Consider the following 12,129-nt stretch of genomic DNA (forward strand, 5'->3'; position numbering starts at 1 on the left):
GTTACAAGTGATGCATAAAGTTCAGTTTTAAGCAAATCACATTACCACTACTGAATGGCATAGGAAAACATTAATGCCTACTTATAGCTTTTAAAACTTACCTGGCACTGTGAGTTTCAGTTAGACTAAAATTTATAGTTTTATAATAGAATACTCCAGAAGCAAATAAGGTATTCTGCTATTTTTTAAAGTTAAGTTGTAGCTGAGGAAGGTAACTTGAATATCTCTAGGTCCTCTCCTAAGAAATCTAGATGTTAATTTCTAATTCTACATAATTTCCATAAATGCTGTATCAATACCTTTCGTAAGTCAATTTTGTATTTGAAACACATTCTTTCAAACACCTAATTTGTACTTCACATGCTAACCTACACATATAACTTGGTATTACACCAGTGCTGTTCTTATACGTATTTCTTTAAATTCACTGAGAAAACCAAAATACAAAATCAACTCCACATATGACTAAACCAAATACAAGAAACTGGAAAGTAAGGCACATAAACATGTCCAAGAAAGAAGCAGAGTGGTAACAACTACCCAGGCGGAACATAACCATTTCAGGCACTTCATGACCATCACATCACAAAAGAACCTTTCAACTGGAACAACAGCTGGAGTCCATTTCAACACTAACAGAAACCCCAAGACCACGTTCTCAGAATCACATACAAATGGATTTTTCACAATTATTAATTACAGAAACATTTCTTCCCCCCTGACATGCATTTAATTTCTTCTTTGATTTCTGCTCAGAAATTTCTACATTAACCCCACACTGGTTAGCTGCTCAACAAACTCTTCTGGGTTCTTTTTTCCTGCCATGCAAAACCTCTTATTTTCTGTTCCCTCTTGAACCACACACGTGTGGTAAAAGCATATAATACATTCACCCCTTTAGCACAGATGTTGTCTGCACAGGCTGTGTACTAAAACTACGCGATTTGTCATCTGGAAGGACACTAGACCATTCCTTTCCCCGAGTCTCTTGTGGTAAAGGACTCCACATTGAATTATATGCATTGTTATATCTGAACTGTTACCCTTGTCCATTAATTTATTTCTCCACCTTTTATTTCATACTGTCCAGTCTGGATATTTACCATTTTTAATTCTTAATAGGAAATGGTAGTAAAAGGAAGACTAATTGGCAAATATGCGAGTACTGGAGTCTGAAAATATCATCAGAAACAAACTGAAGAAATACTAATAAAAATATTCATGGAAGAGTTGTGTTGGTTTTTGGTTTGTTGTTTGGGGCTTTTTTTTCTTCCTTTCTTTCCCAAATTCCCTTGACTTTTGTAACAACAATTAATTCTTCATGGATGCTATTTGTAGATTATTTTTCAATGCTGAAAAAGCTAGCAAACATCCTGCTTCAGCTTTTTTCTCTTACCCCCCAGGCAACTGTCAACGAGTAGTAGTAAATAAAAACCATTGCACCAAAATAAAAGAATATTGAGGCCAACAGGGGATATAATAGCATATCTGACCAAGTCTCCTGTAGTAACTTTCACACACACAAAAAAACCCATAAACCTAAAGGACGTACTCACATATAAGGCGTATATTCATAGAACTTTTTTTTTTAAAGTAACTTCAGAGATGGCTACAGTCAGATTCTGAAATTCTTATATATTATCCAGTAAGAGGTACACGAAAAATATAAGCTTCACAAATTTCTTATAGCATGAAATTCTCCTTGGTGTTATATTTTATGCTTTTCTTTCTCCAGTTACAATCAAAAGTGAATATCCAAGTAATATTGTAATATACTCTTGCTTTTTATTTGTATAGCAAAAAAGATCATGCCATTTCAATACAAAATTGGACACAAATAGCAATAGCACAGCACTTCTACAGCATCTGAGAAATCATACAGACGGCATATGAATGTTACTCAGTTTCCCTCAAGAAATAATGGTACTAACTTGGACAAAGCCAAATATGTTAAAAGATGTAAGCTGAATTCCTCATCCACAGTTTAAGATGGCATTTAGCAGCATGTAAGTTCTTGCAGTCAGAAAAGAAAGTCCTCAAAAGCATGCATAGGAACTGTCATTAAAGAGAATGATTTTGTTTGAGAACTAGAATGAAGAGGCAACTCAGAAGTGTAACAAAATTTGCCTTGTCCTCTGCAAGAAACACAAAAACATCCAACCATAACACAAGATTTACAAATTAAAAATACAGCAAGACACAAACATGAAATAACTAGAACTTGCACTAAAAACAGAAGATAAAGAAAAAAGCAAAGGGGATTGAAGAACAAGTTTGAGTTAGAAAGACAAATCACCACTCAAGTTCAGCTTTCCACTCTAAATAAGTGATAGATAATTCTTAAATATATAGATTATTTCCATCTTCTCTCCAGCAGGGAGATAATATCTTGCACCGCTGCTACCAGTTTGTTTTGTAATTAAGGAGACATAATAAGCTAATAATCTTTACTTGTAATTAACTGGAAGCAACTTGTCAAGTAATTACTATTGTTTGAGGACACCCAATCTATTTCATTTTATGCACCTGACAGTCATATTTGCATTTATTTTTTATTTATTTATTTATTAATTGCATATGACCTTTCCCAAACTAATTCCCCCACCACCAAGTAGTTCTCTGGTTTTAAGCTTTCAGTTTGCTTCCTGAGACGTTGAAATTATTTCTAATAGATAATATTTTCAGACTTGATTACTTGGAAAAGTAATCTTCAGGCATAGTTGAAGCTTTTTTTTGGTCTTTTCTTAAGTTTCAAAAGTAAAAGAACAAAAAATCCCCTAACCCAAACTTTATAACTCATTGATTTCTTTCCCCACTTCTTTTTCTTTTCCTTTTAAAACAAGTATTACAGTACACTTACCCTCTTTGCCTTTGAATCTTTCCTGATCATATCTGTTGTAGGCAGCTGGAATAGGTTGCTTATTTCGTAAAGTGGGATCCTAAAACAGGTTAAATAACATTTGTTAAACATACTAAAAGATACTTGATGCTTTTTGAACATCATGAAGTATTACATGGAACTGCTCAAGAACTTCAGTAGGAGTCTCAATGCATTTGAAAACTTCTGACATGTTTCCCTTCAAAATCCACTTATAACCTTACAGAAACCGCGTTTAGAAGTACATACCAAAAACAATGACAGTGACCTGAGGCAAAATTAAAGTAGCAATAACAAACTGCATTGGCTAAAAATCTGTAAAGTTTTATGAAATCACACAGTTTTTGTAATATCTCAAGAACTAGCAAGAGGAAAAAAACCTGTCAACTGACAACTCATGATTAAGCCTTCAGCCACACACACAAAATGTTCCTTGCCAGCCTGATTAAGCTAAAATTCTGCTAAACCTACAGAATAAAAACATATCTGGAGAGAGGGGAAAAAAAAAAAAAAAAGGCATTCTGGGAAAAGTTTAAAAAAGTGCCAATCTAGAGACATGCTAAATACCAATTCAATCTTTTTTGTGGATGGCTTAGTTACGTATTCACAACTATTCTGAACAGGACATTTGAATAGTGCCGTGCACAATTTACGAAATTCAACACAAAGCAAATATTTAAATATTGGAATTCATCTTGTTATTTAAATTTAGTTCTTTGTCAAAAGTAGCAGCAGCAAAACCAAAACCAAGTATGATTAAATAGCTTTTAGAGCAGACTGCCACCGAGTTCAAGAATATATTAGGTTTAATAGAACTCAATAGTAAACACCACAATACAAAACAAATCCTGTCTAATACCTAGATAGACTTAAACAATAAACCTCTAAGTCTGCTGATTTATTACAGGCAAAAGAAAGCTAGTTCAAGCTGTTCCCACTCATGAGTCATGTTCCAGATTCTTAAACATTTGCTACCCTATCTGTCAGAAAAACAGCAAAACATTTTGTCTGAAATGGCAGTACTCTCATCTAATACATTTTTTGCAAATAGATGCAGGATGTCACTAGTGTTCAATAAATGCAGAAGCTGGCAGAAGCAGTTTCACCTCTAAGTAACAAGAACATATTGAACAAATTAAACTAATGTATTCAACTCTATAAATACCAATAAATGTAATTTAAGTCAAAGAATATCTGTGAAATTATGCTGAGAAGTTGTGCATTCACTGGAACTAAACCAAAATAAATTTCATATTTAATAACAAGACACTCTCACTTCTGGTGTTACAGCCGTCATACTCAAAGTGCTGCTCTTACCGTTGGTGCTGTATTTGGTGCAGGTCTTTGCTCAGGTGCTCGGCCTTCTTCTCTGGCTTTTACTGATTGAAGAATTGCAAAAATATTCTTGGCAAAGTTCTGAAAAACATATCAGACACCCATGAACCTTGTTGACTATCTGAGTTTCAACTAGTAACAGTAGAGGTAGAAGACACCATTTGGCTAACTTGTGCTTTGAAGAAAAACAAAACTAGTGCACCGAATTTCTAAACAGCCGCTTTCTGATTACTTTTCTGTGCCAGGAGGATCCAAACATAAACTGAGCTTTCAGGCATCGCTGCTACTCCCTGTTCTTCAAGGCCCAAACTCGCTAGATCTATCTGGCTTCATTACACCACAAGGTAAACCAGACTCTTCACAAACCACTTGTAATCGCCTTTCTCCCTGTTGCCTACCATGCCCTTACAGTCCCTTTGGAACTCTGTGCTGTAGCAAGGTGGGAAAACCTTCCCTCAAGAGTTCCATGACGAGTCTCATCACCCCAGGTATGCAACCACCAAGAGCCCGCCTGCTCACCTTCTGCCTCCCAACGGGGTGTCTCGGGCACAGTCCCTCTGCCCACCTAACCCCGTGCTACAAGCAGCTTTCCTGCACCCAAGCGTGCCCAGCTCTCTTTGACAAGGGTCCCTCTGAGCCCCTGGGGGGAGCAAGGCAGCCATCTCCCTGCTTCCCAGCACGGCGCTGGAGCACAGCAGAGCAAATGTGCTTCAGCTGGCTGTTAATGGCTCACAGGCACAACCCCATCGCACTGTGCTGCAGTTCTTTTAATATTTAACTTGAATTACAACTTCACTCCATTTGGCAATTTAAGCAGTAGAGCCTTTCATTTTCAACTGGAAGCAAGAAATCACATTCACAAATCCTCGATTCCAAGAGTGTTCCAGGATAATTCTAGTAACTTCACACAGTGTTTTGTCAGATAACCAAGTCATTGAGGCACAACGGAACAAATTGTATTGATCATGGGTTTTAAAACACATTCCTTCTAGTAATATTAGTAGGGCTGCCTTTTCTAAACGAAAACATACACTTTAATTAAGCTTTTGAAAGGCATATGCTGATCACATTACCAGTCAACAGGCATTTTAAGATACAGAGGTGTGTGTACACAATGTCTGTCATTACTGTCAATTTTCAGTAATGGTTCACCAGTAAAAGCCTTTCACCAATTAAGGAAAATGGCTTTTTTACTGGTTCAGAATAGTATAACGTATTCACAAAATGCTTAGATACATCCAGAGTATGGTATGCTAACACTGAAGTGGTGTTAATTAACACCACTGGCATTACAAAACAAAGGCATGCACTACAAAACAAAGACTTCTGAGGTGAATTTTGAGAAATCATTGACAGCACCGCAATGCTGAGCTTCTCTAAGCTTGTTCACTTGACCTCAGCTGGCACGTTGTCAGTCTGCTTCAGACCAGGGGGGCAGGAACTGGAAGACCACCAGAAACCACTTACAAAGGCAAAGCCATTCCCTGAGCAAACCAGTTCTTTTCACAAAGACTGAAAGAACTCACGCAAGACTGTATTTGAAGTTCTTTTCAGTCAGAAAAATCCTGGGGAAAAAAAACCCGAAACCTCTAAAAAGCTGTGAGCCATGCACATATCAATTATATGAGGATACTCAAAATCAGCTCTGTTCTTCAGAAAGTAAGTCTAAAATACACACTTTTACTGGAAAATCAGACATTTCTCCCAAACTGTGGACTGGGCAGCATATCAATCATAATTCTTGTCACTGCTGTGCTTTATCATATACTGTCTCTTGGAAACAAGCTACTCAGTCTTCTGAAATTCAAGAGCAAGAACTAATCAAGTAAGAAGAGTAATTGTCCATGTAGAAGCCAAGTCTTCTTTTAGACACAAGGAAGCTACAACCAGCTTTCACATCCGTATTTTGTTCATAAAACCCTCAGTTAACATACTCTTAAAAAGTGAGTTTAAGTTTCAAATTATGGATTTTCAAAGGCATTTTAGCATCTCAGGTTTTAATAGCCTGAAACTGCACGTTCTGGACCAAATTTTAAATTTTTTCAGATAAAAAACACACAGGATTTTCTCCCATCTGCTGATGTCTCTAATAGGCATGGAATTACAAAGTGTTCTTGCTGATGTCTTTTTTTTCCACAGCAAGAAAATACAGGATCCCCCAAGGCCACAACTACTATCTGTTTGGAAGGGGGAAAAACAGCAGTGTTTTAACAAGCACTCCAACTAATATCATGATCTTGCTTTTCATTGGCTTCGTTGGGGATCTGGGATTACATTACTGTGACAGAAAATGATCGAGCAGGAAGTCTGCTGCAGGTACCAACCGACTTCCAAAGCCCTGCAGAGTTGCAAGACCTCTAAATTTTCATTGTTCATCCCTTCAGAGATCAGAATATGAATATCCCCTAGCTTCTGCCCTAGATTTAGTTGAACTTAATACCAAGTGCAACATTTTTATTACCAAAAACTTCTGATCTGGAGGACAGAGCAGAGGAGAAACAAAAAAACAAAAAAACCACCAACCACCACACACTAAGAAAAAGAAAATATCTGTTTCTCCGTACTGTCTTAAAAAACCCTGAACACGCTTTAACAGCAATGCTTAAGAAAATCCTCAGTATATCAAAGGGCAATACGATTGATTCCTGTTGTTAGCTGCCTAGAGCACTGCTACTCCCATGAAAGCTCTCTTTGTTGATTCCAACCATGTCTACACTAATAATTCATCACAGAGTGGGAGGGGGCAAAATGTTTCAGCAACTACCAAATCAGGCTTTTGATATTGCCTCAAGTAAAGCCCTAGCATAACAGATATTTCCACCCATCCTCACTCATGCCTATAAAAAGAAGGCTCACGTGCTAGCTGTGAATTGGAAGGGAAAACAACGGTAGCCAAAAGACAATCAGCAACAGCACCTATGGGCAGATACACATAGTCAATCATCTTACAGAAAGTCACATAGGTTCTGTAGGAAAGCCTGCAACACTATGTAAATTCTGAAAATTTACTGGCACAGATGTTCTATGCCTTGCCAACATAGTGACTAACATACACCAAGTCAAGTTACTATCACTGGTGTTAATTTAACACCAAGCTGTTTGAAGAGAAACACCACAGCAAGTAACATCAGCCTGCTCTGCTGGGGAAGACTTAATCAAGTTACATCAGTAACATCCTTTGTAACAAAAATACTTCCATTTAAATATATCACAATTTATTCTAAAAACAAAAAAACAACCCTCCACTGCAATCCTCATTCTACAACCTATCTTTAATTTCTATAACTACCCATAACCCTAACGCTAATTAACAAAGATTTCTAGTCACGATAGCAGCTTTATCATGCTAGCAAATTAAAAGAAAAACAAACACTGATTTCAACTTCACAGAAAATATCTTGCGACAAAAAATATTTAAAGAAAAGCATATTCATCTCAATCATCTGAACAAAAATAAGAGATTCAATCTTACATATAAAACTAGAAGTATATACACTGTTAGATACCATGGCTTATAGGGCTTCAAAACTTTCCTATAGCTAAGCTATAACCAATTTTTCATCAGATTTTACATTCTGGTATTTCTCTGCAGAGAGAGAAGAGCCTAGGAACAACTGTATAAACTCAAAGTCTTACTTGAGCTAACAATAAGAATTTCTTGTTGGACATGCATTCCAGGATGAGCAAGAGCTGCAGAAGGCTGTAAATATCGTCCAAACCTACAGCAGGGCTGAAGAAGGAAGAATCAAGCCCCTATCACACTTCTTTGCACATTTGCTTGACATACTCAGACATACTGCTAAGTCCTTTGCAGCCACTGACAGACTGAAAGGCATGATGCAGTACCAGAAACGTAATATCCCCATCACACATTTTCAGCAATTCCTATGTACTGCCTGACATGAAAAATGTGAACAGTATTCAGGTGGTCTGGTACAAGTACAGGAGAAATTAAAAAATTGTGCATACAGAAGGTGAACTGATGAACTGTATCATTTAAGAGAAAATAATTTGCACATTTAAAGCACATATTTACATCTGGAGTCCCTCATTTAAGGTATCCCTCTCCTATGCCTCTGAATATCTACCTTCAATTTATAAACTGTTCACTAATATTGAAGTTGATCTTCTCTCCTCCTTGCTCTTCTAATTTAAAGATAGTCCTAAAGCACTGCATTTTATATTGTGTGCGAGGTTGCCCTCTGAATCAAAGGTTGGACGTATGCAAGATTGATATTCAGGGACAGTTGCAAGCAACTGCAAGCATGCAAATGTACTGCTAGAATGGCTGTGTGAACTATTAGTATTCTCTGCACTGTTATTCTCTGCACCGTGCTCATTCAGACTATAAAAATTTCCATCATTTCTGACCCAGCACCTTTCCTCTCCTCACACAAGAACCCCTCAGGTAAAGGCCACAGTCAGAAACATGTATTATATAGTTGTGATGAAGTAAATCCTTCTTTTTGAATTGCATACACATGCACCTCTCCCATTTTCCTTATTTGCTTTCATTTGAGTGACACATAAAATGCAGAAGATGTTCAACTGCACTGACAGTCACGTTTGCAGAGAGCTCATGGTACCACTCATGAGTCATGCAACAAGCATAATAGCACGCAGAGAATTTTTAAAAGAACCACCTAAATTAATAAGTCATCTTAGTTATGCTTTCAGGACAACAGGAGTTTATATAGCTAACCCAATGAAGCAGAGTAATGACTTAATATTTTTTTAAGCTGTCAGATTAGGAACCTATTAAAAAAACCCTGTTCATAAAACTGAACTTGTTACTAACTGCTGGGGGGGTGGGGAAAATGAGACACTCCCTTCCACAAAAAGTTACTCAGGGAATCAAATAACATTTCTTCACATTCCAGGCAAAAAGCTCAGGTAAGTATTACTAGTCTACTGCACTGAATTGAAAACAGCTATTAGCCCCATGTATTTGTGGACTGTATTTTCAGTAAAAAGTTTCACTCCTCACTTGTTCTGTATTATCTTCACTAAATTTTTTACAGCAAGAGTATTATATGACAGAAAACAGAAACATCTAACTTGAAATACCACAAAGGCTAATTCAGAAGTACGAAAGAGCAGGAACACTGTAATATTCTGAAGATACAGCACAGCAGAAAATCGGCTCAAAAAGCACCCTCAGACATAATCCAAGTTTATTTCTCCTATGAATGCAGCATATGGAAATACATTTCTTTAATACCTATAGAAGCAGTTCTTAAGAATGGTGAAGTTACTTTATAGCTAACCTAAATTTTCTTTGAGGAAATGCAATGTTCATTCTACAGATTTTTCTAACAAATTCAAGGTATCTATTTACCAAACAAGATTCATTATTGCTCAATAAAAATACAGTTTTTATAATCTGGCCCTTCTTTCCTTTAAGTGCTATATTCAAAATGTCTGCACTAGTGCCTAGCAGTGATATACCGGTCTTCGCAGTTTTACTAAGCTAATATAGGATAAAGTGGAGTTTGGGAGCTTAAGCTACACCACGCCATTACACCTGTGCACAGCCATTCTAAAATGATACGCTTGCTCCATTTGAAAGCTCTAATGACGATACTAGTTGCTATTAACCTGGCACACCTTCGCCTGTTCGATTTTGCTATTAAATTCACCACGATTATGAATTTCAGGAACATGGAACAATTCTGCCACCTAGAGCCCAGACATAAAAGTTGCCTTTACAATCCAATAATGTCTTTTCAAATATCCAGATTTTTACCCTCACCCCTTTCAGCTGTCAGAAGTGATTAAAATACTGTATTATTCTTGCTATAAAATTACTTTAATGTATTCTCCAGTTACAAGATCACATAAAAGAATCTAATGAAATTGTGATTATAACTGTAGTATTAATCCCTTTCAGAGGTGACTTCACTAGTAAGAATGCTCAAAATGTGTCAGAACAGAAACATGAGAACTGAAACTAACTGAAAAAGCAATTACTCACAGCATTTGCTTCAAATATGTTAGTCACTGTTAAAAGGATCAACTGCACAAAGAGAAGACATTAATTTTAAAAAATAAAATATGCAGATACTATCTGCAGTGGTAATATTTTCCAGGTGGTAAAGAAAACTAAAGATACTGACCACCGTAAAGATGAGATTCATTTGGAGAAGGAGAAAAATGAGAAGTCTTGTTATTTAATACTTGCGTGCAGGAATACATAAAACCACAAAGGAGTAACATTCTGAAAGAGTTCAGAGCAAAAGACTGTATTGGATAAATTTGCAATTGTGGGTTACATCCAAGATAAATGCCACATACCAGGAAAGCACTAATCCCTCCAGCTAGCTCAGCTATAAACTCCAATCATCTTACTCAGTTCTGGACTTCTCATCACCATGCACACAAACATACCCAGAAGGTGGGGGTTGGGGAGATAAAAAAAAAATAATCAAGATTATGGAATTTAATACATACAACTCACAATCATGCTCTACAAAATTAAGTTAGAGCCGAGTCCATTCCCTTCTGTATTAATGTCCTTTTTTTTTTATGGATACACAATACACTGTGCATCAAGCTTTTTTCTAAAATATAGATAACTAGCACATTACAACACGACTGCAACAACTGAACATTCCAAATCTGAAAAAGGAGGGTTTAAAAAAAAAACAAAAACAAAAACAAAAAAACCCAAAAAATACCACAACAAAAGAACTTGTTTATTTAAACAAATTGCTTGTTACACAAAACAAGATTCCTGTGTTTTCAAAACAAAGTTTAAGGGAAATATGTGCTGAATAGCCTAGTCTAGGTCTTTCACATAAGAACAGAGAATATAAAAATATCAGGAGATAAAGGAGGTAAGGAGAAAAAGCATTTTATTCAAATTCAGGCTTACTTCCTACTTTATTAGAAAGGAAAGAGAACAGTTTTTATATATGAAGAAGCCAAATTCAGAATATTCTCTTAACTTTTTGGTAAATGTTAAACAGAGAAAAGATTAACTCAGATTGTGAGAGAATCAAATGGGTCGGTGTGCAGAAGTGAAGCAACAGCAATAAATAGGACCTTTGCTTCAACATTTCCACCTAGAGCTAGCAAGTTACACGCACATAAAGAAACAATTGTATGTTGACAAAGGTTACGAAACTAGAGGGACCGAGTTTCACATAACTCTGATCCCATACCAAGTTGAACACTCTAAATAGCTTTTCCGTTCATTAACGGATACCTGCACAAGGAGCCCACAGCTGCTTATTCTTCAATTTTATACACAGCTAATTCCATTAGAAAAACGTTCACCTGAAATTCAAGTTTCTCACATTCAGCTTACGTAGTTCTACTTCAGTGCTTTTCCCTGGAGAGTATCCAGACACACAATAACTGTACAGGTCACACTAGACTCCTGGTGCCTTGCAATGTTTTCAAAAGACTTACACAAGGCTCAAAGAAGACAGTAAAGAAAGGATTTACAGAGCTGTCGAAAAAGGCAGAGAAATCCAGAAAACCAGCAGCTGGACAAGTCCCAGGCAGTTGCTGCACACAGATACGTAAGTGTGTGTCTGTCTACGGGCCCATATGTGGCGGACATATAGCCACCGCTCCAGCTTCTTAGTCAAAGCAATTCAGAAAGGTTATGTGATGTAACACCACTCAAGATTTCCCGTATGTTTGATAAGATGGACTGTGTTATTTCTCCTGTACATAGGGTTAGAGTCCACTTGAGAAAAGGTAACTCTAATATTCTCGCAACTGTAAGAAAATATGACCGAAGAGTGCTACCCAAAATTTGAAGTTTTAGCAATAACCTCTAGCATATCCCTATGTACTGGCTCTGGCTGAGACGGAGCGGATTCTCCCCACACTAGCCCTCAGGGTGCTGTGCCTTGCGCTGGTAGCTAGAAGGGCGTTGGTATCACCCCAGTGTTTTGGCTGCTGCT

General features: G+C 37.0%; 1 protein-coding gene across 1 annotated transcript in view; it reads right to left on the reverse strand.

Annotated features, from left to right (window-relative positions):
- The window catches only part of CDC73 (cell division cycle 73), a 109,766-nt gene that overhangs the window by 79,400 nt on the left and 18,237 nt on the right, over positions 1-12,129 (reverse strand). The window contains exons 8-9 of the mRNA XM_080406974.1: positions 4,196-4,294; positions 2,861-2,939 (exon numbers count right to left, since the gene is read on the reverse strand). Of these exons, the coding sequence (XP_080263100.1) occupies positions 2,861-2,939; positions 4,196-4,294 (178 nt within the window). The remainder of the gene's footprint in view (positions 1-2,860; positions 2,940-4,195; positions 4,295-12,129) is intronic.

The sequence above is a fragment of the Falco punctatus genome (assembly GCF_963210335.1).
Source record: "Falco punctatus genome assembly, chromosome: 11".
Classification (NCBI taxonomy): domain Eukaryota; kingdom Metazoa; phylum Chordata; class Aves; order Falconiformes; family Falconidae; genus Falco; species Falco punctatus.